General features: G+C 33.2%; 1 protein-coding gene across 1 annotated transcript in view; it reads left to right on the top strand.

Moving 5' to 3' along the window:
* Positions 1-327: 327 nt before the first annotated feature.
* LOC100726863 (carbamoyl-phosphate synthase [ammonia], mitochondrial-like) overlaps positions 328-27,907 on the top strand; it is an 85,910-nt gene continuing 58,330 nt past the window's right edge. The window contains 1 exon segment of the mRNA XM_023567269.2: positions 328-402. Coding sequence (XP_023423037.1) covers positions 328-402 — 75 coding nt within the window.

Raw genomic sequence — 27,907 nt, 5'->3', positions numbered from 1 at the left:
TTTTATCTGTAAGTATCTCCTAAAACCCTGCCTATAAATGTAGTTATCCTGAGGTCTAAAGCATCAAACTATGAATGATGAGGACAGTCTCAAGTTCAGGAGCATCGGTGTCATCTGGGAGACTTCAGTAGTTGAGTGATAACAGAGTCCTTTCAGATTCACATTGGACTTGAAGATCATCAAGAAAATAACTCACACATTAAAATTTGAATTTTTCTGAATACCTTGTGTATAAGAAAATAAAAACAATTGCTGGCATGTGAGAGACTATTCTTAGCTTTCATTGCTTTTCATTATTGTTTAAAAAACACACCCAGAGAATCGGACATGGTGGAACCCAAGCCGCTGCAGAAGAAGGCAACTCGCCCACCGTCTTGGCAAGCACCTCCCTTACTGGCTTCAGTGAGTCTACTGGCATATGGGCTGGAAATCAAAGATCTCAACCCCAGCACCTCATTTAGCAACTAGGGACAGAGGTCTAAACATGACTTGAGAGGATGACCTTAATGCAACATAGCAAATATGGGGGATTTCCTTCCATCTTATGTTTGAAGGTAAATGTTTTTTTCACTATTTTGTTTCATTACGATTAATTATATTACACTATTCAATATTCTCTTTTGAATAGTCTTATAATGTTTTGCTTTTGATTTGATTTTGTTATACCTAACTACCTAGACAACTATTGTGAAGATAACAATATATACTATGATACCTATTACTGTTATGCTGGTATCCTGCTGTGAAGTTCTGTACCAGTTTCACTGCATTGTCTCAATTGGCTTTGTTCTGTCTTGTTCTATTGTGTTTTTACTACCTTCAAAATAAAATAAAAAATAAATAAAGTCAAATACAGAACCATAGAGAACACGAAGTGAGAACAAAATTTGTAAGAAAAGTGCAAACTTCACATTGAAAAGAAGATAGTATTTGGACATTAACTGTTTACTCTCTGATTAGGTAGGAAATTAAAGATTAAAATAATTCAGAAAGGATTCAGGAAGGTGATTTAGCATATATTGTTTGCCACAGATTGCAGACAGTAATAGAAAGGATGACACATTATGAAACACAAAGGAAAAAATAAGAGAGAAGTCTACAGAAACTAGTGAAGAGGAAGACATTGTTAAACCTCCAGGAAGAGAACAGCACTACTCCACTCATGAAACTGATGTGTGTAGAATGCAGTAAGATTTAAACCAAATGATATTTTGTTAAAAAATATTTTGTGGCACATTAGAAATAAAAATATAAAGCTTATTTCTATAACTATAACTGAAAACCAGTATAATAAAAGTGCACTGTAGCACATTTAAATGTCAAAACACAGAAAACATACTTTTAAACAAATAGTAGTTTGGAAAAACGTTCATTGGAGTATGATTTACATTCTATTGTCACACGTATAGGTATTTCTATTATATCATTATAGGTTTCAATTTTTCAGTGAATATGTCTGAGGGTTCTTTTCCTGTATTTGAATTAATTGTTTAGCTTTTCTAAAAGTGGAATTTTTGTATTTTTATAAAATGCATTCTCATCCTTTAAAAATAAAAAAAATTAATGTCTCAATTTTCTTCCTGAAGCTTCTGTAATGGGATAACCTGTGAAGCCTAGCTGGAAAAAAATGGCAACTTCAAAGTCATAAACATTTTTCACTATATAAAAAGAAGACAGGACTTTACCTTTGGAGCTAACTTATTTATATTGGGAAAATCAGTTTAACAGATAATTAAGTCAAGTGAACTTCAAGTAAATACTCTACTGTCCTGAGAAAGTTTGAGTAGACCAAGTGAAAAATTCATAAATATGTTAAAGTCCAGCTTCTGAATGAAAACAAAGTAAAAATGTATTACATAATGAAATGTTTTAGAATACATAAACCATATGTGCAGTACTATTTTTGCAAATGTGGATTAAGATGTTCTGAGCCCAAAAAGCATTGTTTAATCTTTGGGGACATGTTAGGTGCTGACCACAGACTGTGAGAAGAGACTGCACCACTGCAGGCTGCATCAGGCTGTCTTCAGTTTCTAAAGGAGAAGTTCCTGTGGGGGGCATTGAGCTGAGGTACTGTCAGCCTGCAAGACACGAAGTATACTGCTTAATTTGTAATCTTGGGAATTATGTTCTCTAACTCTGATAATTGTCCATAGTGAGTCCCAGGATTAGATATTTCTTTTTTGAAAAGAAAACATGGTTTTTCCAGAAAAGAAGCAATATGCTTTCTACCTAGCAGCATTGGGACTGTGTAAGGCAGGCTGGGTACATTGGAGGCAATAACAGAAACACATTCCTATTTTGGGATAATAGATTTGGTATTTCTCAAAGCTAGGCACTGAAGTATTTGGGAATGGTAGTTAATGGGACTAAATATGTATCAGTCTCATCAGAGAAGGAAAATCTGCAGAATTCAGGTTTTTTTTTTTTTCTTTCTTTCTTGGTTTGTTTTTTGTTTGTTTGTTTTGATTGGTTTATTTTTGAAAAAGAGTTTTGCTATGTAATTCAGGCTGGCCTTGAGCTCATTTTGTAGCCCATGCTGATCCCAAACTCATAAAGATCCTCCTTCCTCAGTATTCTGAGTGCTAAGATTACAGCAGTGCACCTCCACACCTAGCTTTAGAAGTTTATTTTCATAAAAAAATAAAAAAGTAAGATTTTGTTGTGAGATCAAAATCATATAATTTCACACTAATTATCTCTCTTACATTGCATTTTAAAATTAGAATGAAACGAATTTCTGTTCAATTTTAGAGTACAAATTCAGTACCTCACACGATACAGGAAAATGTATACCCATTATTTCAAAACTAGAAAATTAGTTGAGAATAATTCTTTAATATAATAAAACTTGAGAATATTGGTAAACTATGGATTTTAAATCATGTAGAACTCAAATCAAATTGAAATTTCCTTTGAAATTTTAATTTCTAAATTATACCATTTTAAAGATCCTAACTTTTCACACAGTAGTCATATGGCTTTTGGTTAATAGTGATGGTAAATGTGTCCCTTGAGTCACATTTTTCTTGTATTGCTATTTTAATGTATGCAAAATGATGATTAACATTGATGATAAAATCATCTGCATTATATGGTCTTAACACAGTATCACTAAGAGACATAGAAAATTATTATTCAATAAAAATTCAAAATGTCATATCAGTACATTTCCTGATGAAGAAAGAGAATAATTTTCACTTTATAATATGATGAGTTGCTTCTGAATGTCTGATTTTAGGAATAAATAGAGGGAAAATCTGTTAACAAGGTATTTAATGATGGATTAAAATTTAGCCAAATACAGTGGATTTTTTTTTCAAATTAATCCATCTCCAAACAGGGCATTCTATGCAGTAATGAGAAGTGCTCTTGGATTTTGTTGTGCACAGCACCATCTTTGGAGTAATAGATCATCTAAACACCTTTTTCTGATGATACATTACTCAGATGAAGCATCAGCCAGATCAGTGTTTCTAATGATTTATAAGTCCACTAAATCATTAAAATGAGGCATAGTGATGAGACAGTATTCAAAGATGGTTCCATATGGACAAGAGGAAAAATTTTAACTTTGCAATTCAAAAATCAAGCAAAAATAGTAAAATCTCTGAAATTTAAGGAGACATTATCTTTAACTGTTTATTTCTATACATACTAAGTATTGTCTCAGAAATATGGCATTAGTATTTTTTGTTTTCATAATTATTTTTTCAGCCAATTGCATAATATCTTAAGAAATAATTATTTGACATGATTAACAATAAATTTGAATAATTATGATATTTAAGAGTTCTAAATAAAAATAATAAGAGAACCTACAATTTACACTGCTTAAAGAGCTAGAAAATATTAATTACAAGTAGGATTGAAAATTAGAGATAGCAAAGCTAAAATAGCTGAATTAGCCATTTTGAATAGCTGTTAAAGATTGACAAGTGCTTGTTAATTTGCCTTTCGTTGCTACTGCCAATTTTCAATAATTGAAAAGCATGAAAGTGTCACTCTGAAACACACAAGACATCTACTTCTAAAAAAAAGGAAAGAATGAAGGAAGGAAGGAAGGAAGGAAGGAAAGCAAACTGCAAGTCACAAAGTTTTCCTCCATCTGTCGTGAAGCTATGATCTTGGGGCCATGAGATAGACAAAAATGTGGAGACAAACAAGCAGCCATGGTGATAAGTAAGGTGGAAGCCCTTGGCTACGTGTGCAGGCTGGAGTAAGAGAATGGAGTTATTGACAAATTAGCTAAGACCAACTGTAAATTACAAGAAGACTAAGAAGTTCCTGGAAACTACAGATGCATAAGTTGTCACAATATCCCATGGTTTTCCCCCTGAAATCTTAAGAATCTGATTGATAAGACTGAGGAAAAGGTCTGAGAAAATATCCCTGATAGTCCAAGTCTAAGTGAACTGAGCAGCTGGGACAAAAGTGTCACAAATCTCTGATCAGATTCTTCTTGCCTCCCTATTCTATTGAGAAAACATATTACTTTTTAGGTGGGAGGACCATAGAATTACCAGAGGTAGGGAGCACTGGTGACAAAACTGTCAGATTAAGGAGGTGGGGTGTATTCTGGAAGAGAAGGAGCACAGAAGTTTGTGAAAATCCTGTTCCTCCAATCTGGGGGCAAATTACCTCCCTAAAAGTTAATCAGAAAACAAATATTTTCATCCAACCGTAAACATCACATGCATATAAAAGTATAATACTGATGAAAAACTTTTACTTTTCTTCCTTCTTCCTTTTCAGACACAGAAGAACGCAAAATAAGAAATCTAAGTCTGGAGCAGATATTGAGAAAATTTCTGCATAAATTTTATTAACATAAACTCAAGCTGTCATTAGCCAACTTAATGCTTATATTTAACTTGAGGTAATGACAAGAAATATCTGCATCAAACCGTGAGGTCATTCAGTTGGGACACAAAAGTCCCAAAGGAATGACCAATAGGAAAAATGTGCACAATCTATCTCAGTCTCTACAATCTTGCAAAGGAAAAAGAGTCATAAGACATAGGAAAAGACAATGAAAAAAAACCAGAAAATTGCTACGAGGTGAGGCAAGTAAAAAGAACACACACAAATTCTGTATGACACAAATTTTATTTTTAACATAAATATTTGACCCATGATATTAAAATGTGCAAATATTTTAGACCCATATTTTTAAAAATATGCCGATGGACAACATGCAAGATGGATAATTTCACCAGACATATGGCAGGTATAAAGGACTCAAATGGAAATACTAGAGATGGAAAGCATAGCAGTATAGATAAAGAATTTCTGGATAGATTCCTGAGTGGATTCCACATAATGAAGAAGTGAATCAGTGAAAAAAAAAAAAATATATATATATACACACACACACATACACATAATGAAACAAATGAGAGAGGTACAAATGCTTGAGCATCTAAATACTGTGAGACAACATAAAGCAGTCTATTGTATACCAAACTGGAATCCTAGAAAGAAAAAAGAGAAATAATTGCTAAAATTTTCCCAAGTACTCGCTAACAATATATAGCAGACATACTATTTTTAGAGATCATTAAATAAAATGAATTATAAAACATACAAGAAAATGAACAATTAACACACATATATGTATGCATTCACACACACTTATATGTATATCACATATTATATTAACATTTCTGGAAACAATAGACAAAGAAAAAAATCATAAAGTTAGACAGAGAATGAAGAAAATTTATGTGCACATAAAACAGCATAGGAAAAACTATATACTTCTCAGATACCATACAGACTTGTATGCATTAGATGAGCATATTTAAAACTCTAAAACAACAACAGAAACAATTCTACAACAAGGAAAACATCCTTTGAAAACAAAAGAGAAAGGAGAGCTTAAAGAAAAATAAAAATAATAAATTAATGCTAGCACTTTAAATCAATGACAAATGTTAAGTTGCTTCTTTAGATATGTGATATTAACAGGAAATGGAAGTTATGTAAATACATGGACATTGATAGATATCCTACAAGATTGTTTATTTTTACTATCACTTTTTTATTGTCTTAAAGATGAAGTAATTATCTCAGATAAAGTGATCCATTAGTCATTACATAGAAAACTGTATAAATGTGAGGAATCAGAAATATCATTAGAAAATCCTTTTGTTACAACAGAAATGGTATTATTTAAAGATGTTGATTTACTAAATATACATATTATAAATCCTAGAAAATAGTCACTTAAAACCAGAGGAAAAAATGTACGTTTATATGGTTGTCTTTTTTTTTAAAGGGGGGGGGGGGCTTACAATGTTGTTTAAGCTAGCCTTGAACTCACTTTGTAGCCCAGACTAACCTTAAATTCATGGTGATCTTCCTGTTTCAACATCTTGAATGCCAGAATTATAGGCATATGCCACCAGGTCTGGCATATATGTCTTTCAACAGACAGATGAATTAAAAACAATGTACTGCATACTATTGAGTTATACAATACTATGAATCAAACTTATATGCACTTATGAAGAAAATCAGACTTCAAAATCTATTTATTATTTTATAAAATATTGATTTAATTTATAAGGTATATTGAAAAAGCTAAAATATAATGAAACAAAGCAAATTCCTCATTTTCAGTGATGAATGATAGAGAATGGGAAAAGTTTCTGTATGATATCCTCATCTCTCAGAAGTGCATTGTTTTTTTCAAAATAAAAACCAAAAACTTCATTACTGAGGCCCAGCTGAAGAGTAACTTGGGCTTTGATGTTCAGAAACAAGATTATTTCTTGATTTTTACTGGAGTATGTGATGGGAAATATGAATGTTGTGCATTACATTTCCCTCGCCCAACATTCAGTCCTTGAAGCTTTAAACTTTAAATCTCATAATTTATTGAATTTGGAAATAAGGTTTTCAAAGTGGTCACTAAAATAAGCGGAAATTAGAATGATTCCTAGTGAAATCTGACTGGGATCCTAAGAAGATTTTAGGGCAGGATAGGCACCTGGGACAATACACAGTTGAAGTCACCTACCAGCCCAAGAGAGAGGCCTCAAGAGAAATAAACCTGTCTACAACTGGATGGTGGACTTCATTTCCAGAAATGTGAGCATATAATTTCTTTTGTTTACATCACTCACTCATTGGTGTTTTGCTCTGGTAGATGAAGCAAGCATGAAGAGTGTTACTGTACCTCTTGCCCAGAGGGGTGGGGGGCTATGCAGGCTTTGACTAAGTGAGCATCTCCAAGTTTTCAGTTATTTACTTAAATATGGTGAATAATAATTACGATTATGAGAAAACACAAATAGTTACATTGGTTTCTTGGTGATGAGAGCTAAATGTTTGCTGAGCATGAAAGGAGGCATTGAAGTTCACTGCTTGAGAGGAGGTGAATGTTTGGAGGAGGTATTATAAGAAACAGAAATAAAGGTAGACAAGAAATAAAAGATAATCCCAATGAACTCCATGACAATATAACACAGGAAAGTAGTTAATATGTTTGAATTAAAGTCTAATTATAAATGCCTTGTCTGCTATTTGTAATTCATATACTTTTATCCTTTTGTAAAACTGAAATTCAGTATAAAATATTATATTTATAATAACCTCAACAATAAAAGCTTTCAGATATTTGGCTTTGAGTTATCTAATTAGTGTCAGTAAATCTTAAAATATGCACAGTTCACACTAAATAATATATATTAAGAAATAATTTTCAGAAAAAGGCAAAATTATAACTATCATTTTTTTAAAAGAACAAAAGTTAAATACTGTATTTAACTCATGAGGCAACCAGGCAAATGATACAACTGACTCAAATCAGAATCCACAAAACAGGAACAATTATAGGCCACGAATATTGAAGTGAATATGCAATTTCCACAGTGTAGAAAGAAGGCAATTAAAACTCTGTCAGACAGGATAAAATTTGTATGTCCATCAACTGACATGTAACATATAAATGATAGTAAAATCCTTCAAACAAAAGACTATCATCAGATATCCTGTGTCCGTCTTCAAAAGAGAACACGTACACTTATTTTTGAAACAGTGCATACAATTATGCAGGATGTTGACACACATTTACATATTCAATAAATATTTAATTCCTTAAGTGTGAATAACATAATGGTACAGTGTCTAAAAATGCACATAGCTTAGTTCAGAAATATTTAATTGTAAATATAATAATGCTCACCTGATTCTCCAGAGATTCATAACATCTTGCTGAATGAGAGGTCTTGGGTCAATTTTGTTAGATGTTGCCTAGTCAGGGTGGTGGTTGCTAAAGTTTGACATGGTTGTAACAGTTTCTTAACATAAGATATCAATGCAGTTTCCCACCTAAGGTGACTAAGAAAATATTTCTCTGTAGCATGCTCTGAGCAGGATTTAAAATTAAATAATTAGCTTTCTATGTTTATCTGTGAGTCTGTCCTAGGCCTAGGCCCCTTTCCTGGTGACGGGAGCTGATTCATAGCAAGTGAACCTCTATGAATCCCTAGTCCTGGCTGAGGCCTGTAGTGGCCTGTGAGGCCAGAGATACTTCAAAAGGCAAGATAAGGCCATAGCTGTGGACACTTGGCTCAAACGTCAATTAAGTAGACAGAGACTGCAGCTGCAGGAATTACTCCTACAGTCTCACTCCTACCATGCCTTCATGACAAGACAGTTTCACTGAATTGACTTGATTCATTACTTGGCCACGTCCTTGAAGTGACTCCCAAGGTCCTGCTCATTCCTGTGCTTTCCTCAGTTTTCTCACCCCTTGTTGTTGGTCATAATAAATAAAGTGGGCTGTGCAGAGAAGTCTTTGTCTTAGCCCTCGGAGTCTTGAGCTCAACTAAAGTGTTTTAACCCTCCTGCGGCCCTAAAATCATATAACTTTTCTCAATTTATTTAAACCTCCACCATGCACTAGTTTGGGAGACCTGGGATCTAGGTCAGGACTCAATAAAAGCATTTAACTCATAAGAGATTTTCTTTCAAAACTGAGTCAGTCCTCTCCAACTGTTGCTTCGTATTAACTACATTTACATTATGTTCGTATTAACTACATTTACATTATGTTCTAAATTCTTTGTTGTTTCAATACTGATCACTGGGAGTAAATTCTATCTTATGAAACTACTATTTGTCATTCATTAGAATTTCTCACTCTTTCAAATTTTGTAGGTGATGATCACAATTCACATTTTTAGGCACCACTTTTAATTCAATATTTTTAATTCATCTGCAGTTATTTCCTGTCCTAAAGTCTTGAACTCTACAAAGACTTCCATGAAGACTGGAATCGATTTCTTCAAACTATTGTAATATTGATGTTTTGGTGCATGTCTACAAATCACAATCTACTTCAAGGTGCGCAGGATGGTGAATTCCTTCCACAAGTTCTTAGCTCCAGACTTTTCTTCCACTGCTTCTTTGCCACACTTATCCTTCACAGAATGAGAGTCAGAGCCTTGCTCTGGCTAGGTTTCAGGTTAGGGGATATTGTGCATGCTTGGATTTACTCTCTGTCCTGACCTCTAAAGCTTTTTCCACATAAGCACTAAGGTGTTGTGCTCACTGGTGTAGCACTTTTACTCCCTTCAACACTTTTTAAATTTACATTCACAACTTGGATAATTATTTAATACAATATTTTTGCTTATCTCAGCCTATCTCACTATACTCAATCATTTCTAGCTTTTGATGTCAAGTGAGATATGTACTGCTTTTCCTATGAACACTTTGAGGCAATTGTAAGGTTAATTGGTCTAGTTTCAGTACCGTGGTGCCTTGGGGAGGGTGATTTGAGGGAAGGAAAAAATTGGAAAATAGGCTGATAATTGGAGGAGGAAAAAGCACACCACATTGATGAAGCTCACTGCTACCTGGGTCAGGGTGTGGGTCCTATGAACAATAAAACATCCAAAATAATTTTTCAAAGATCACCACAATAACAGATAATGATAAAATTTAAAATATTGTAAGAATAATCAAAATGTGACAAAAGACATGAAATAAGGAAATGACTTTAGAAAATAAAAAGTAACAATAGACATATAATGCAATGTTTCCAAAAATGTGTAATTTGTGAAAAAAATACAATATCTGCAAAGCACAATACAGTAAGGTAAGCTTAACAAAAAGTAAACTTAAATACTTTATTTGACTGGAGAATCTATGAATTCTTGGTTTAACATATATATGTAATAACACAGGCAATAATGTTACATTTTAAAAGTTTGACTGAAGTGAATTATTGATATCTTTTTCACACTTTAAAGTATAATGAATAAAATAGGTGAAATCTTGAAGACATTGGTGCGGGCAGAGACTTAATAAAAAACCCAGACTTCAAGGGAAACATTAAAAAAATCAACAAATGGGATCTCACTTTACTAAAAAGATTTTGCACAACAAAAGAAATCACCAAGTGAAAAGACAATCCACAAAATGGAAAAATTATAGCAAGTTGTCCCACAGACAAAGGACTCACATCTAGAATATAAAAAGAACTCAAAAACATCGGGCTTTCCCCTCCAAATTCAAAGACCCATTCCAAAAATAGGCATCTGAGATGAATTCATACTTCTCAGATGAAGAAATACAAATGGCAAATCTATACAAGAAAAAATGTTCAACACCATTGGTAATTCAAGAGATGCAAATTAAAACACTGAGAATCCATCTCACCCCAGAAAAAATGGCTATCCTCAAAAAGATAAAACTGATAACATATGCTAGAAAGGCTATGCAAGCAAAGGAACCCTGCTCCACTATTGGCGGGCATGTAGAATTGTACAACCACTGTGGAAATCAGTGTGCAGATTCCTCAAAACCAGAATTAGAGGTTCCATTTGACCCAACTATTCCCTCCCTTACAATCTTTCCAGAAAAATTAAAAACATCATACCACAGTAATATTTGTGCACCCATGTTTTAGAAAAACAATTTGTAATAGGTATGTCTTGGAAACAATCCAAATGCCCACCAACTGAGAAATGGGTAAAAAAGTTTTTCTTTTTTAATATAATGGAGTACTATTCAACCACAAAGAAGGATAAACTGGAGACTTTTATAGGTTAAGGATGCAACTGGGGACCATATTCATAAGTGAAATAAATCAGGCCTATATGTGGAAACATCACATAGTCTCACTAGTGTAAGAAACTGAACAAGTAAATATGATCCAGAATGCACAATAGATGTTGAGAATTGGGAAGAAGCTGTTCAAAAGAAAAAAAATTATATATATACACACACACACACACACACACACACACAAACAGTATACCGCTAGTTTTTCTTAGTTCAATGAAAAGAAAGCTTTGTATTAATATTGTTTGGACAAGACATCATGACTTTTTCTTGTAACCTAAATAACTACTACAAAGATAAAAATACACAATGTGTTGATTATTTTAACTATCCCTAGCTTGTTTAGAAACTGTTTCAATGTTGCTTTTTTTTCTCTTTAAAATTAAAAAAAATAAGTCTTCCACCAGTTGGAGAAGGCCATATAGTTTTGTTTTGCTACTCGAGACCCCTTAAGACCCATTAATGTGCTCAGCTGATAAGTGGTTTATTTCTTGTTTCTAACAGCTATCAAACTTCCTGTAAAGTGTTGGTCAACATACACATCTCTTTTTTTTCTTTGCTCCCAAAGTAATCATTTATTTTTAAAGGAGTATCATTTGCTGAAGTCATTGTCACAGATAAAAAAATTTATGATTTTAATCAGATGATACTTGTTTTTATTATATAACAACAGGTGATTTGACCAAGAGAGGGGGGGCATAGCTATGGATTTTTCCTATTACATGTATTCAGGACAACAGAATTATCAAGAGAAACTAATCAATTTTTTAAACAAACATATCAAGGTGTTTGTTTGTCTGCTTGACTGTCCCATTCTCAGTCTCATGTAAAATATGGAAAATAAAATACGACAGGAAACATGACAAAACCAGATGAGAATGAGCAGTGCAAAAAGTAATAATAGGTTAGTGTTGCCTGGAAATATATTATGGAAGCATTATTAATATTAAAGATACAATTCAAATAAAAATCACCACAAATTATAGCACCATTCATTATAATTACAGATACTTGGAAAACATTACTATTTCCAACAGTCCTGAGGTAGGAAATAATGAAAATTTAAATGAGAACACAGTTCCAAATAGGGCTGTACTGGCATAAGTGAGATTACACTGACTGACTCTCTTGAAATGTACTAATGCTTTGGCTAAAAATTGAACAGTTGCCAAAAAGTGATAATTCAATATTCTCAGAATGGCATTTCTGATTATTTTAGTGCCCTTGTAAACTTGGAAGCAAAACAGATTCCAAAGGAAGTAAGAGCAGCTCTGAATTTGAATACTGAGTGTAGGTAAAGTACTTAAGCTAATCAAACCTCATATCCCTCCTTAAAATTGTGTGATTAATATTTACCTCAAACTATATGTTTATGTATTTTATGCTTAAATATGTTTCTTTCCATACAAAAATAAATTTTGGTTAAAATTTTATTTTGAAATTAAGAGACTAATTAAATAGACTGTAACAGAAAACACACACACACACACACAACACAAGTGCACAGAAAATTGTTTCATTACAATAGTGAATGTATACATTATTAAATCAGTTTTCATACTTCTTTGTTAAAATTTCTGGTGTGCTTTTTTCTGTGCTGCCTTAACAAATTACAACAAACTAAATAGCTAAATAACACATGTATTATTGTACAGTTCAAAGGTCACAAGCCTGGAAGGTCTAGATTTCACTGAAACAACACCAATTATATTGGTGGGACTGGTGCCTTTCTCGGGGCTCCAGAGGAGATCTCTTACTGCGTTTGCCCCAGTTGGTCAAATCAAGTCCTGGCATTATTGTTTTTGGACTGGTATATTGAAGGATACCACTTTATACGTGGATTCCAAGCAAACAGGCAATAAAACAATTGAAACATAGAAATAGAGAATTGAGGGATTTATTTAGAAGTTACAAAGTAGCAGACATATAGAACTAACCTCTTTAGGGATCTAATGTACAACATGAGGTCTATAATTAGTAAAACTGAGTCATGTTTGGGATTCCTGAGAAATGAGTTGATTTTAGTTCTTCTTGCCAAAAGAAGAAGAAAGCAACTGTTAACTATGAGATATGAAAGCTGATAACATGTTTTACAATAGCAAAGATTTTGCATATGTGTTGCATAGCATCATGTTGTAAACCTTAAATATTTTCAATAAAATGTATCAAATAATTGGACAAAGCATGATATAACTGTTTGTGAAATGCCTGCTTTACATATAGCGTTATACATTTTTAAATTTACAAAACAAAAAATTTATAACATATATTAGCAGTTGACTTATTGTCTTTTTAATGATGACTCTACAGTTTAATCAAAATTAAAGATTTTTAGAAGCTATTTGGGCACTGTCTAGAGGTATCAAATTACAAAGAAAGCAGGGTTTTCTATTCTGGTTAACCTACTCTTACATATTCTGATCACAAGCCTCCTCCCCTACTAAAGCTTGGGCCTTGTAGTGGGTATCCTGACATGTGCGCTGACATTTCATCCCTACTAATTTAATGGTTGAATGAATAACAGTTTATAAATCAATGAATAATTTCTTTTCTGTATTTTCGCAATGTCTGCATTTAAATGTTGGCAAACAGGTTAAAATAGAACTATCACAGCAGTACTGGTAGCATAAAAAATTTATGCTATTTAAGTTTTGATCAAAGTTGAGCAAGGAGTTTAGTTGTGTAATAACCTGATAATATGTGAACACTCAGGAGACGACCAAACAAAAATACTATTTTAACTTATTTTAGAATTCACAAGTTTCTCATCAGGGTCCTATTTAAAATAAATGAAAGGTGTTCCTAAAAGTTGTTTCTGTAAATATACAAGGGAATATCAAACCATAAAGCAAGTTTACATAACAGTAGTAGTACAACACTCAATGCCCATAATTTTATTCAAAATACCCTTATATTTTGAGCACACTTATCCTACAATTATTGACACCATTTGAAGCAATTATGAAAGTCCTTTTGCATGAATATTTTCAAAAGATGTGATAGAATATGTGATAAATGCCAGTGTTCAATATCATCCAACAAAATAGCAGTCTCCTAAATCATTACTGTGACTTATCCACTTTATTCCTGGAATCTGGCGTTGTGTGACTATGGATTTTCCCTAGTGTCATTCTGACAAAGATGGTAAATGCCTTAAATCAATTCAGCACAGCCAGATGACTACACTAGCACAACTAAAGGTGCTCTTGAAACAGTGAGAGTACTTGGAGAACTGCTTCAGAAAGTGTCAAGAATGAGGGCAAGGTATATTCTAAGTGAGAGGAAATATATGGGAGGCTGGGGAGGGTGATGCAATTATCTACAATATCTTTTATTTTAATATCTTTTAAGAATTCACTGCGTTTGACAATCAAAGCAACATTAACTTTTTAGAATATGAATAGACTTCCAAAACCTTACAATAACTGAATTAGAAAGCATAATTTAAAAAAAATTATATTTGTTAACTGTGAAAGTGCACATTAACTAAAAGAATGAGAAAATTCCAATATTTTTCCAAAAGTTATTCAATAAGTTTTGCATAAATAGCATGGCATACAATGCTGATGATGGGAACTTTTCAAATTGTTGTGATTCCAAGTATCCCTAAAATGTTCTATAATTTTGACCACTCCTATGACTCTATATTCATTAAAATCAAAACATAATTTTAACATAAAAGTTTTAAACTTTATTTATAGGTATGAAGTATTAAAAACTAAAAAATTAAAACATTAAAAATTAATAACAATAAAATTCATTGTACATGAATTCAGCATTCATGCTTTAAGATATTAAACTATTAAAACTGTTTTCCAAAAATGTAGATAGTAGTGGTACCAGAAAAAAACATATCAATTAGTAGAACTGAATATGGAATTCTAAAACTGAAAGAAGGATAAAAATATTTAGTAGTATTAACATAAGTTCAAAACACTTTAATAAAAAGAATAGTTAGGTAAATGGAAGCAGAAATTTGGGAATGGAATATAAATTTATTTATTCATTCATTTTTATTAGTATATATATTTGTGATACATAGCGACTACATTTATCATGGGAAGTTTAAATATACACATAAATAATATATATAACTGATTATGATATATATAAAAATATAAATATATGACTTATTTATTTAAACATATATATGTATATGTATATGATTGTATGATTGTATATGTCATCTTAATCACTTAAAATTTTTTTGTGTCTTCTCATTTTCTCCCATTTTTTTCAGGTCTCTTTCCCATGTCTACATATTCTACTCTCCCCATTGAGAGTCCAAGTTTATTTTTTGACATACAAATAAATCCAATACAGAACAATGAAATAAGGAAAGAAAGAGGGAAGAATCAAAGGAAACAGGAAAGAAATGAGGAGAAAAAGAAGAATTAAAAAAAAGGAAGGAAGGGCTAAAAGTAAATAAATGTGGCTATGCAAGATGTTATAAGTATATAATACTGAATGTGTTTATAATATAAAATATAGGCAAATTAAAATGATTATACAATGCTTAGAAAATTCGTATTTCCATAAACAAGTTAGAAAATTACTTAGCTCCTATAATTTTTAAATTTTATTTTACAAAATCATTTAATTTCAGGAAACTATTTTCTGGATATGTAATCAATTGCTTGAGGTTTCATAACTTCTTACCCCCCTAAGTGGTCAGTAGAATTATAAATCTTAAGCTACCCTGAGAATAGGTGACCTTGATACATATTCTAGACATTCAAAGGGCAACAGAACTCTCAAAGACTATCAACATCAAAAATTTGGCCAAACTAATGTGGACGTGCACAGCTGTGATTCCTGTTACCTCAGGGCTAAGGTATGAGGACAACCAATGCCAGTTCAACCCAGAGAAATTAGAAATACCCCGTCTCCACACAACAGCAGTAAAGGACTTGGGATGTAGCTCATTGTGAAGGACCTGGATTTGATTTCCAGTGGGGTGAGGAAGAGCCAGAGACAGTGAGGAAATGAACAAAGAAAAGATGGAAGAGGAGAAGGAAAAAGAGAAGGGGAGGAAGAAGAGGAGGTGAGGAAGGAAGGGATGAAGGGAAGGAAGAAAGGAATGAAGGAAGGAAATGTTATGTCAAAGTGCAAAGGATTCAACTTAATGTGGCCAAAGATGAGATTAGTTGAACACAGTGTCAGTAACATTTGCAATGTGTGTGAGTTTATCCTCTGCCAGTTGCCTTTGCCACACTTCTCTGCCTCTCTATCAGCAGAGTATGCACTGAAACCTCTACAGATTGGGAACCAATATAAACCTCTACTTTTTTTTTTATTTTGAGATCATCACATCATGTGTCTCAGTGAAGAGAAAAGCAACTAAGACAGAAACCATCAGAAAGAGTTGAACTTCGGCTGCATATTTGATAATGTGAATTATTTAATTGAAGCAATAATATTTTAGGGGTATATAGTGAAAATTATAGAAGAAATAAAATATCTGTATTTTGTCTTAATATACAAGGTAGTTACAGACATGTGAGGATATTAATAAATCAAATTGGGACATGTAATGGTGATTAATTTGGTAAAGGATATAAGGAGGCCTATTCTATTTTCTTCATTTTTATGTTTATCTTATTTTAGATAGAAAATAAAAATTAAAAATAACAATAAAATAGAGTTTCCAAACAGGCTAGTGGGACAGTTACATTAATTGGTACAATGTCTTTTTTTGTCTACATAGTGGTAATTCAGTGCACACAATACAGGCAAGAAATATTGTCCAAATAGTATTAGCATAGACCTTTATTTTCAGTGAACTAAGGAAATTAGCTGTAAAACTATCTTGTGTATAAATCTATTATTTTTCTTTTTCCTTTTCTTCCTTTCCCTTTTCCCTATCACAATTTGTTTCTCTCTCTCTCTCTCATTCTCTTTCATTCTTTCTCTCTCTGTCTAAAGAATAAAATAGAAATAAAATAAAACAGTTTCAAAGCAGACTCATAGGACAGTAATAAAAATAAATACATTGTGCATTGTTATCTTCATAGAAACTATTCAAAGTAAAATTAAGCCCATATGTGTAAAAATCACAGTGTATGACTAGCGTGCGAAGCTGAGTGAGTGAATAAGAATCACAATGTACAACAGATATTGTGAATTGGTAAGAAATTACTCAAAAAAAAAAAAAAAAACAGAGAGACTAAGGGGGAAGAGAAAAGGAACAAAGAGAAAATATACACACTCAAAATAGTTAAGATAATTATACAGTTAGTTTACCTTAGTCATTGGAAAAGAAAAAACTTATATGTTTCTATATTAATATTAGAAAAGAGTATTTTGTTTTAGAATAAATGTTAACAGTTTACTATATTAAGATTAAAGCAGATATAAGCTCTATCGTCATCCACTTTACATGACAATCATTTTAATCATTTAATAATTTACTATGAAATGAATCATAAAAATGACTAATACTTTAACAGAACTGTCATTCAGAAAGAAAGGTCTGTAATAGTGCATCTGTGTGCAAGCACATTTCTTCAGTTACCTGGAAGCATAGCACAAGCTCATAAAAATACTAAAAATGTGATGAAACCAAAGTTAATAAAACATATCAAAAACTGCCCTCTCCACAGTCATTTCTTTCCTTTGATTTAATCAACATAAGTTGATTACATATTTTATAAGCATCATTACCTCCTTAACAAAGGTGAATTTAGCACTACAAGATTACTGTTGCAAAAGCCAGTGCTGTATTGTGTAAGGTGATTTATATCATATATGAAAATCTTGACATGCTAAATCTGAAGTTGATCTGTGGTATCAAATTTTAATGAGTACATTTGTGTCATATATATATATATATATATATATATATATATATATATATATACTTATTTTTGGTACCAGGCATCAAACTCACAACCTCGTGCTTGCCAGGCAGGTACTTATGCCACTTAAGTAAATCCCCAGTATGTAAAGTATTAAAATGCTTCCCAGTTACTATACATCACTGCTTAAGAAGTATGAGAGATTTCTTGCTTCTCTCTGGGGCCATTTGGCAGATATTTTTGGTTAGCTGCAATTTCTGTTATCAAATTAAGAAACAGTGTTATTGACACGGGGTTGCTAGAAACCAGGGATAAAGTTTAACCTTCTCTTCTGTACCTGGAAATCTACAGTGAAGAATTACCCAATTCATTTAGAAATTACACTTTATCTATAACATGTTTTTCTGGGAAAATTCATAACTTTCTTCAATTACAATGAAAAATTTTATTTTCTTGAATTCATTTATACTCTTTCTTCACACTAGACTATTTTACTTTTGAGACTATTAATTTTTTGTTTAAAATTATAAATGATAGGTCTATCTAACTTGTATGTGTTTTTTAAATATTTTCTTCATTGGGTAGATTACAATTACAATGACAAAATTTACTTCAGGTCTAAATTAACGATTATCAAATTTGCCCTAACATTAGAAGAAAATAGCAACCACATAGGAAACACGCCCTTGGACTATAATTTTAGTTCACTGGAAACATATTTGAAAGGTGAGTAAATGCCTTTTCTTTTTATAGATAACAGTTTTCAAAATGTAATACTGTTTATTGAACTTCAAAAACATTTGCACATTCTAATCATATAAAAATAACAGAATATTGTAAATCGCATTAAGAAGATTTGTAAAGTTTTGTTAATTTCATGGCTCTTTGCTTTGCTAACATTAGTTCCTAAAATTTGTTTAAAAACAAAAGTTGAAAATTACACATGTAACTATGGCACTAAAAAAGAAAATGGAAACAAATGAAAACAAAAATGAACTTTAAAAAGCACCTCTCATGACAGTTGACTCAATTTTTTTTGCAAGTAAAAAAAATATCAAACTGTTATGTCACTGTACACAAAAACATAACAACCTAAATCAGAACAGAAGCCTATCTCAGTATTATCAGGTTCAACCTCACGCCCCTCAAAAAACCATCTTCCCTCCAGCTGCAATGAAAGCCCGGATGCCCAACAGCTAGTCTACATCATTTGTTCATTTTGAAAACTATAAGTATAGCTGATAACTCAGGGTTTCAAGCTAATAATGACATAGTTAACACTACTTGACAAATATTAAAATATTTTTAAAGGCCTGTTCACACAAGCAGCAAAATGAAAACAAAGAGGTTTTTTTTGTACAATTTTACTTAGTTTCAGGGTATTTCAGGTACTCATGGGTGTCTGGACCTCTTGACAATTTCTATAGCACGTTGAGAGAGTATAATTTCATCATGATTATGTTCTATAATTAAATATAGTGAGTACAATAGATATGTCTCAAAAGTCCTGTCAGACACATTGCTTCCCTAAATTATTCATAAGAAGGTAATTTCTAATTCATTCTTTCTCCTTCTTTCTCTTTCCTGTTCACAGCCCATCTGTGCTGGCTCAGCATGATAGGTTACCAAAACTTCAAAGCAAACACATGGTGGCAGCTTAGAGATAGAATTTTTGAGAATTGCTAGCAGGCAAGTATCCACAAGGAGAGGCATACTGTCCCACAGCATTTCTCAGAAGCTCCAGTGCAATCCAGCAGGACACATAATGGCTAATTTCTGCACAGCACTTTGCTTGGTTTATGTGGGGTGAGAAATTTTGTACATTTAGCTACATACCACTGCCATTATTAGCTTGTTGTCTTCATTGTATGTTTAGCATTTTAGGAATTAGGTGCCGTAATGCAAAAATATAGTTTCATGGAAATCACTAATTTACCCTAGTTCTCAATATGCATGAGATGAAGCCCATGTCCTTTAATATAATACTGTACTTTAATATCTATTTTTGACCCTTCAAAATGGCTAAAACTTTGGGAATGGAATGGTATGTTCACAGACATGGTGTTTTTACTTTCTTCTTTTTCACAAGAATGATACTTTCCTTCTCTTCTTTCTCCTTGTTTTCTTCCCCATATCCTAGGAAACTTAAGCAAAATTTTTGCTATCAAACTATTAGATTTACATTCATCTTGTAATGCTACTTTGGTTTGCTGCCACAGTGTGATGGCCACATCAGTGGCCATCATAATCAAGATGGTTCCATATAATCCTAGAAACCAAAGGGCAAGATGCTTCCTTACTCTCCTTCATGCAGATATTCACAAAAGAACATAAGGAGAAAAATAGAAATCTCTTCTTTTTGCCTTCATTTATGGCATTTCACATTTTAGCCCATTTTTGCCCTGTGTGATCATTAATTGTGATCATTAATTATGATATTGTGTGACTTGAATATGAACCCCTTAGCAAATTAGTACATTCTGGGTGTTTTTGTGCATTACTAAAAAGGAGGTCAGCAAACTGAGAGGGAAAGGTTCACTGCAGATATGGGGAAAAAAGGAAATCATTTCCATTTTTGGAGGAGCTCCAGTCTTCACCATTGACTTTGAATGTCGGTTGCCTGTTCCTTCAGCTTTTCAGTGCTTTCAGCCTTCTAATGCAGACTCTTTAATTTTCTGATAGACTCACACCAGTGACTCTCCACTGAGTTTCCAGTTCTTGGGCTTTAGTTGCTACCAGTTTCTGTAGCTCTCCAGCACACAAACGGCCATTTTGTATTCTTCTACCTCTGATCTGACAGTCTTCCAAATCTCATCTTGAAAGCTGAATAAACCCCATGCATAATCAAACATATATTTTATATTGATTCTGCTCTACACACATCTCTAAAAGAGATGTCAGGCTTTGCCAATTTCATCCAATTGGGGCATAATTTTGAACAGAACAAGGAAAGTACAGACAGTGGTCTTTATGCCTATTGCTTGCCTTAGCCATAATCCTTCATTTCTTCATGATAGTGTTCTATCCTAGTTGCTTTCTTATTGCTTCAGCAAAATATCCAACAATCACAAGTTAAAGGAGGAAAGCTGTATTTTATCTCAGAGTTTTAATAGGTTTCTGTCCATAGCTGGTTCTTGGGATGGGCAGCATGGTAGAGGGGCGTGGCAGTGAGAGAGACAGACAGACTGATAGATAGATAGATAGATAGATAGATAGATAGATAGATAGATAGATCCAGGCTATGCTCACAGTGACCCACCAGGCTTTACCTCCCAAGTCACGCCTAGCTCTAAATCCAGCAATGGGTAAATCTAGTTCTCATACCCATGGTCCAGTCACTGCTCACAATCCGAACCTATGAGCACATGAAGCTTCAGGTAAATATCTCAATATAAGCCATAATGGATATTTTACCTGTTTTGATAATTCATCAGTTTTGGATTTCTCTTTCTCTGACACTGTCTTCCAATTTTCAGAGTACTTATTGGAAAATTCTAAAACACTGACAGGAACTTCCATGTTTTTCTCTCTATGTTCTTTTCTGAATGTCTGCATGAGTTCATACGAGCAGGCATCATACTTTTTGGTTTCTGGGGTCTTTAGAGCCATCCTGATTGTGATGGCCACTGGTCTGGGTTGTACAGTCCATCTCACATCACTCAGCACTCTCAAGCATCCACCAGGTTCCCCACAACAGCTGCTGAGAAAGGTCTTCCTGAGAAGGAAAAGTGCTCTAGCACACTACACAGTTTACAAAGAGCACTGTCTTAAAACTAGTACTGTCTACTAGTACTAGCACTGTCTTAAAACTAGTAGCATGCGACCCCATCATCAACAAATTATAACTGCAAGGAAAAGATATTTGGAAAGCATATTATGAAATTATATGGATTATATGTTTAAAATTTGATTTTTTGAAAGAATGCTTAAAGATAAAAAGATAGCATTGGACTTATTCTCAGATTTGAACCAGAGTATAACAGAAACAAAATAAAATAATCCTGTTATCTTTATATCAAAAAAGCTCAGAGATAATTTATTTTATTTAATTTGAATGAAAAAATGACCACAATTAAATTCCAAATTTTATGTCATGTAACTTATACTGAGTCACAATATGTATCCTGCTTCAAAAATGCTATCATCACAAAATTTATTATTTATGTTTTTGCATTTTAAATAAAAAGTTGAAGCAAAGTTAAAACTTGAATTTTAATACTTAATTTTCAGTAATAGTATTTGAATTTTTATTATTAAAGAAATTTTACTAAAATATCCTTGAGTTTTAAAACGATGAACATATTTTTAAAAATCAAATATTTACAAAATATATTCTTCACCAACACAGAAGACAGAGTGACTTTTACAATGTTTGTTTTTGTTATTACATGCTTGCAGTACATAATGATTGCATTCATCATAGGGAGTTGGGCCACGTACATAATACTCCTTAAGTTTTCTTTCTCCCTTTCCCTTGTCTTCTATCCCTGTCCATCTTTAGGTCTTTCCCTTTTACAAAGGATACCTTTCCCTAGTTCATATCATTTATCATTTACTTTTATTTTTTTATATATCTTTGGTTTCTCATGCAAGAGTAAATATGATAGGCTAAACAATTATAAATATTTAGATTGCACTTTCCTCAACATGAAATAATATAACTGAGTCATTTACCTCAATCTTAATTTATACCCATATAATACTGGATAATTAACTCTATACTTGAAAAAGTATCTAATCAGATAATATGGACTTTCTCATTTTACAAAACAAATCATTGTTATCAAATAGTACATTTATATAAAAGAGAAAATGTGGCTACCAAAAATGAAAGATTTTAAAGACATTCTAATTATACTAATAATGCAGCAAAAATCTCCAGCTACAGGTAAGTAGATATACATTTAAGATTAACAAATTTTTTATTGTGTGATATTAATTATAAAGAATGTGTGATCACTGGAGAATCTTTAAGCCATTCTCCATTTAATATTTCTGAGTCTACCTAGAATCAATAAAATTACTCTATCCAAGCATAAAATATTTCACATTTGTAGCTTATAACTTTCTTTGAGAATATTTTAAAAGTATGTAATTGTCATTAAAGACAAATTCACTATAGACCCTAAATCCAGCTATAAATCAACAAAGACAAATTCAGACCATATAGTAATTGCATCAAACAACAGCTCTTTTCCAATCAGACTAAAGCGTGCTATCATTTGCCAGTTTATTACAAGGCTAGTAACAGCAGTCAGGAATAAGTGTGGCTTAAATGAGAGGAAAGGCTAAATCTTCCCATGCAAAATGTATTCTGAGGACACTCCAGGCTAACTATGATGACTCTGTTGTTTTATCAAACCCAAGAGTTTTGTTTATTTGCTTTAATATCCTTAGCACTGATTTTCTATCTTTAAGTTAGTCTCATGCTCCACAGGGATAAAAAACCAAATGTTACAACCGAACTCCACCAGAGAAGCAGACGAAGAAAAGGAGAGTGCCTAGGGTCTTGAATTGCATTCCTGGAAGCTCCTTTTAATAGCTTTTGCTTCCATCTATCTCATTGTTCAGCTGCAACTGCAGAGCCATCATGTGGGCTTTCACTGTGTATCTTACTGGTTTGTTTCATTTTTCCTCTTAATCGAAGAAAATAATAGGTAAGGACTAAGAAACCAGTTGTATGTTTCTCTGCCCTGAAAAGCACAACATGTACCAAATCTTCATTCTCAAAGATATCAAGCACTTACCAAATGATCTTAAATTTTCCATTTGTGGTTCCTATGATATGGTACAAAACATCCAAATAGCTGTGCTCAAGTACTTAAGAAAAGACGTTAATGGGATGGAAATGTCATTATGGAAACATTTTAACACTAGTTAACAGTTATGCATTAGACTGAAGAAAGTATATGGTGGATTGATTAATGGTCAATTTGTAACACTTGGCTGAACCGAAACAGCTTGGTGTTGGGCGTGGTGTCGGGTGAGTACCTGAGAATTGTGTTCAGTGGCATTAAAAAGAGAACTGGAAAGGAGGAGGGTGGATTATTGATTCTCCTGGAGAAGCCTCTCACACTAGTTTTCCTGGCATTGAAGTCAACTGTTCTCGTCCTCAGAGTTCAGATGCTCACTGTCACTAATGATGGCTGCAGTTCTCTTCAGGGAAGCTCTGGTCTTTACCTTGAGCATCTCTTCCTGGCTCCCATGCAAATCCCTCAGCCTCCTGGCACAGATCCTTCATCCTGGTGGTGCAGACTTCTACCTTCTACCATGACTTTCAGGGCTTCCCAGTGCAGATCTTTAATACAGACTTGCATGAGACATTGTCGTGTCCTGGGGCCTCCAACTGGACTCGTAGAGGCCATTGCCATGAGCTCTAGGGTCTTCAGCTGGACTCCTGCAGGACAATGCCATGGGATCCAGGCCATTCGCTAGATTCTTTTGGTCTCTCTTTGTGGATAGATCTCCTGCACTGTTTTACATTTGAGTCTTTGAGTGAATATTATAAAGTAACCCTATAAATTATGTGTCCTGTATCAAATTTTTCCCTTAAAAATCCTGACTACTACAAAGTGCATTCTTTTTACATTTTTTCTTCAACTTTTAAACTTTTCATCAGTTATAAAGCTATGGAAGTCTCTTTGGGTGATACGTATTTCCTGTAAAATAGAACCATTAGACAACTCAAACACTTAAACAAACATTGCTGGTAACTATATCTGCAATATAGTTACAGAATTTGGCTATACTTTAGGAAAAATTCTTTAGAAAATTATCATTTGCAGAAAATAGATTTCTTATTATGATGAATGGATGTTATATATGTAAAGTCAAAGGGACAAAATAGGAGAAAGGGAAAAATTTGAAAGGACAGTGCGCCAGTAGCATGAGTCCCTTCTCATGACTGCAGCGTAGTCTTCTTCTACAACTCTATACAGCTGTACATCTCAGTCTCCTCAGGTAGCTCTTCTGTGCATAGCTCTTTTCTTTCATATGGAGTGAGGACTTGTTTTTCTTCAGATACTTACTTCTCATCATTGTTTAAAAAATAGAAGCAATTATTTTTCACTCATTTATCTTATACAATATTTTTGATATTGTTAGATTAGGAATTGATGATGAATTACTTATATTTATGATGAAACCTGGATGGGTAGCAGAAGATGAATATCATATACTGTCTTCTATAGAAAATGATGCTGATGCAGTAATTGGAGTACAAAGATGCTTATCAGATATCAATATCTGTTAAGAGAAGTCTTTAGAACTGAGAAGAACCATGATAGGAAGCCATATAGCTTTCAAAAATCTAGTAGCAAGCATAGATGAATGAACTGTCCATTCAGCTAACTGAAGACAGCTACACACAGGATTCTCAAAAAATAGTTGACCATAGGAAAATAGCTTTCTCCTGAGTCAGAACCCAAAATCTCAGAAGCAGAACCTTCCTCAGACTATACTTTATGTCACTGGTCAACATATCTGAAAGATCATCAGGAAAGTACGTCTCAGTGTCTTTCACAGGCCATCCAGAGGCCGATCATCTGGAATTCTAATGTATTTATTTTCCTCAGAGGAAACTAAAAGCAGAAGCTAATGCTTCACAATCTAGTTATTAATATTTATTTGGAATCAGGATACAGTTGATAACATTTCTCTCTTCAACTACTCAATTTATATAATATTTTCCCCATTCCTTACTTATCTCCTTTTCTGAGATAAAGATTCACCCCACTGATTTGACAAATCTTCATCCATGAGCTACAAAATACCACACCATTTTCAAAGAAATTACATTTTACTTGAACATTTTCAGTCGTTATGGGACAAGGGAGAAGAAGAAAACACTCAAGAGTCTCAGCTATGTTCTACACATGTCTTTTTTCTCCAATATTTAATAACTCCACCTCTTCCAAAATATAAGGGTTGATTCTTGCTGTAAACACACTAATGTGTTCTTCTTTTTGTTGGTCACTGGATGCAAGTAAACTAGTTGCCCAGGTAGTAAACACTGTCTGTAACCCGATGGGACACTTGCTGTATTCCTTGGTGACAGTGGCTCCTTTCCAGAGTAGAACTTCTACTCATCAAGAGCCCAACATTGCAATGACATAAATAACAAAGGCTTTTAGTGGATCATTGGATATAATAAGTGAGGCTACCCAGACTTCTAGACTTTGCTTTGGTGTTTATGTATACTTTCTTTGGGCAAAACATTTCTCAGAGAATCTTTTAGTTAGTGTGCTTATGATCTGATAATTTTATTCAGTATGTAATCTTGTTTCTCATCAACTGTGCTTTACTTTACCAGGAAATTTTATATTTTTATTTTCTTACTATCATAGTTATTTAGAAGGAAACAAAGATTAAAGACAGAAAATTTTTAATATTTTCACAAGTATTTGTTTCATGTCACATTTTGAAATCTGCTAAGTATTGAGAAGTTGAAACATATTATGAATTCCTTATTCATGGAATTCAATCCTATGATTCTTGACAATTGCTGAATATATTCAAAAGGGATTAGAAATGTAGAAAACAAAAATGATACCAATGTACCATTTGGAGTTTGGACTAATTTAATTGATCGCATTTAGATGTTATCATATGTGGTCCTTTCCAGTGGAAAAATCTCTGATCATCCTGTTCCAGATCCACTAAGATCACACTATGTGTAAGTAGAATATGAATTAAAGAATAAAAGAGAGGCAGGAAGGAAGAGAGAGAGGGAGGAAGAGAAGGAAAGAAAGAAAGGCAGAGACAGAGAGACGGAGAGAGACAGCGTGAGGAGGGGGGAGATTGAGGGAGAGAGAAAGGTGTCTTTAAGAATAGGGAAAACTAGTGTGTTTATTAGTTATATTTCAGAAGAGAGGTAGAATTGCCAATAAAAAAGGGTTTACATCTAATAGAGAATTGGAGCAGGGGAGAAAAACATCCCATTAAACTGAGAGCAATTGTGTTAAAGTCCATTCATCTTGGATCTTAAAAAATCTTAATGCACAGGTCACTTTCTCATGAGAATTTACACATGCCCTAACTTACACTACAAGGTTGTATTCTTCACAACATCTGGTCCAGTGAAGTTGTTTTTCAGTATCTCCTTATATGACACATTCAGGACTGCATTGTCTCACTAAAATTTTACCTTCAATTTTTCACATAGGAAAGAAAATATGTTTTCACTTTCAGAAATCAGCAAGTGAATAATTCCTGAGAGGAAATGACTAGAATAGAACAAGCTAAGTAAGATTCTCAAATAGTAGCCTGTTTCTTTTGATGACAGTGAGTAAAGTTTATACTGAGAAGCATGCTTCAGTTTATTGATTTCATTAGATAAAAATGTGGGTAGGTGAAAATCTTTACCCTTGGGAACTTGGAAAATAAGTTTTCTAAAAGTTACTCTGCACACATTTTTTTTTCTGATTTGTACAATGTGAAAATAATTCATATTGTCCATACACCTGTGCCTAATCTGCCTCCGCTCCTTTCTCCTAAGTACTCTCTGATGCTTATCTTTAGCTGCAGTCCTCTGAAGCTCCACCTTGGCCAGCACAGTCAGCCTAATCATTTCTTCTTAGATTAGGCACCACTGAGCCATGTTCACTCAGGAGACTGCTGGTAAAGCTCAGCTTGCTTTTCTCAGCATCACTGAGCAAAGCTGTTCTTACATATTGGGCAGACTTAGCCATCTCAAAGTGGGAGGCTTTGGGTGGCATGATAATCACATTTTTTCCTCTTTAGAGCTTATTATATGATCTTTGGCAACCCTGACCTTCATTTTCACTTTAGATATAAACTTTAAATGTTACCATGCCATTACCTTTTGTGTGTCTAACATGGAGACTCTCACTTTTTTTAACATCTTATTAGCTAATAATCTATTTTAAAAGAAATGATACAAGACAAAGAGTTATCAAGTATGTACTACATAATGATAAAGACTGAGAACTTATTTAAATGACTTTAACTTACATATAAAATTATATCTCTAAAAACCATATGCATATTTTCCCTGAGTCTAACTTGAATTG

The sequence above is a fragment of the Cavia porcellus genome, unplaced genomic scaffold (assembly GCF_034190915.1).
Source record: "Cavia porcellus strain 051 isolate PalLab524CR breed Dunkin Hartley unplaced genomic scaffold, mCavPor4.1 scaffold_2, whole genome shotgun sequence".
Classification (NCBI taxonomy): Eukaryota; Metazoa; Chordata; class Mammalia; order Rodentia; family Caviidae; genus Cavia; species Cavia porcellus.
This window is presented reverse-complemented; position numbering and strand designations above follow the sequence as displayed.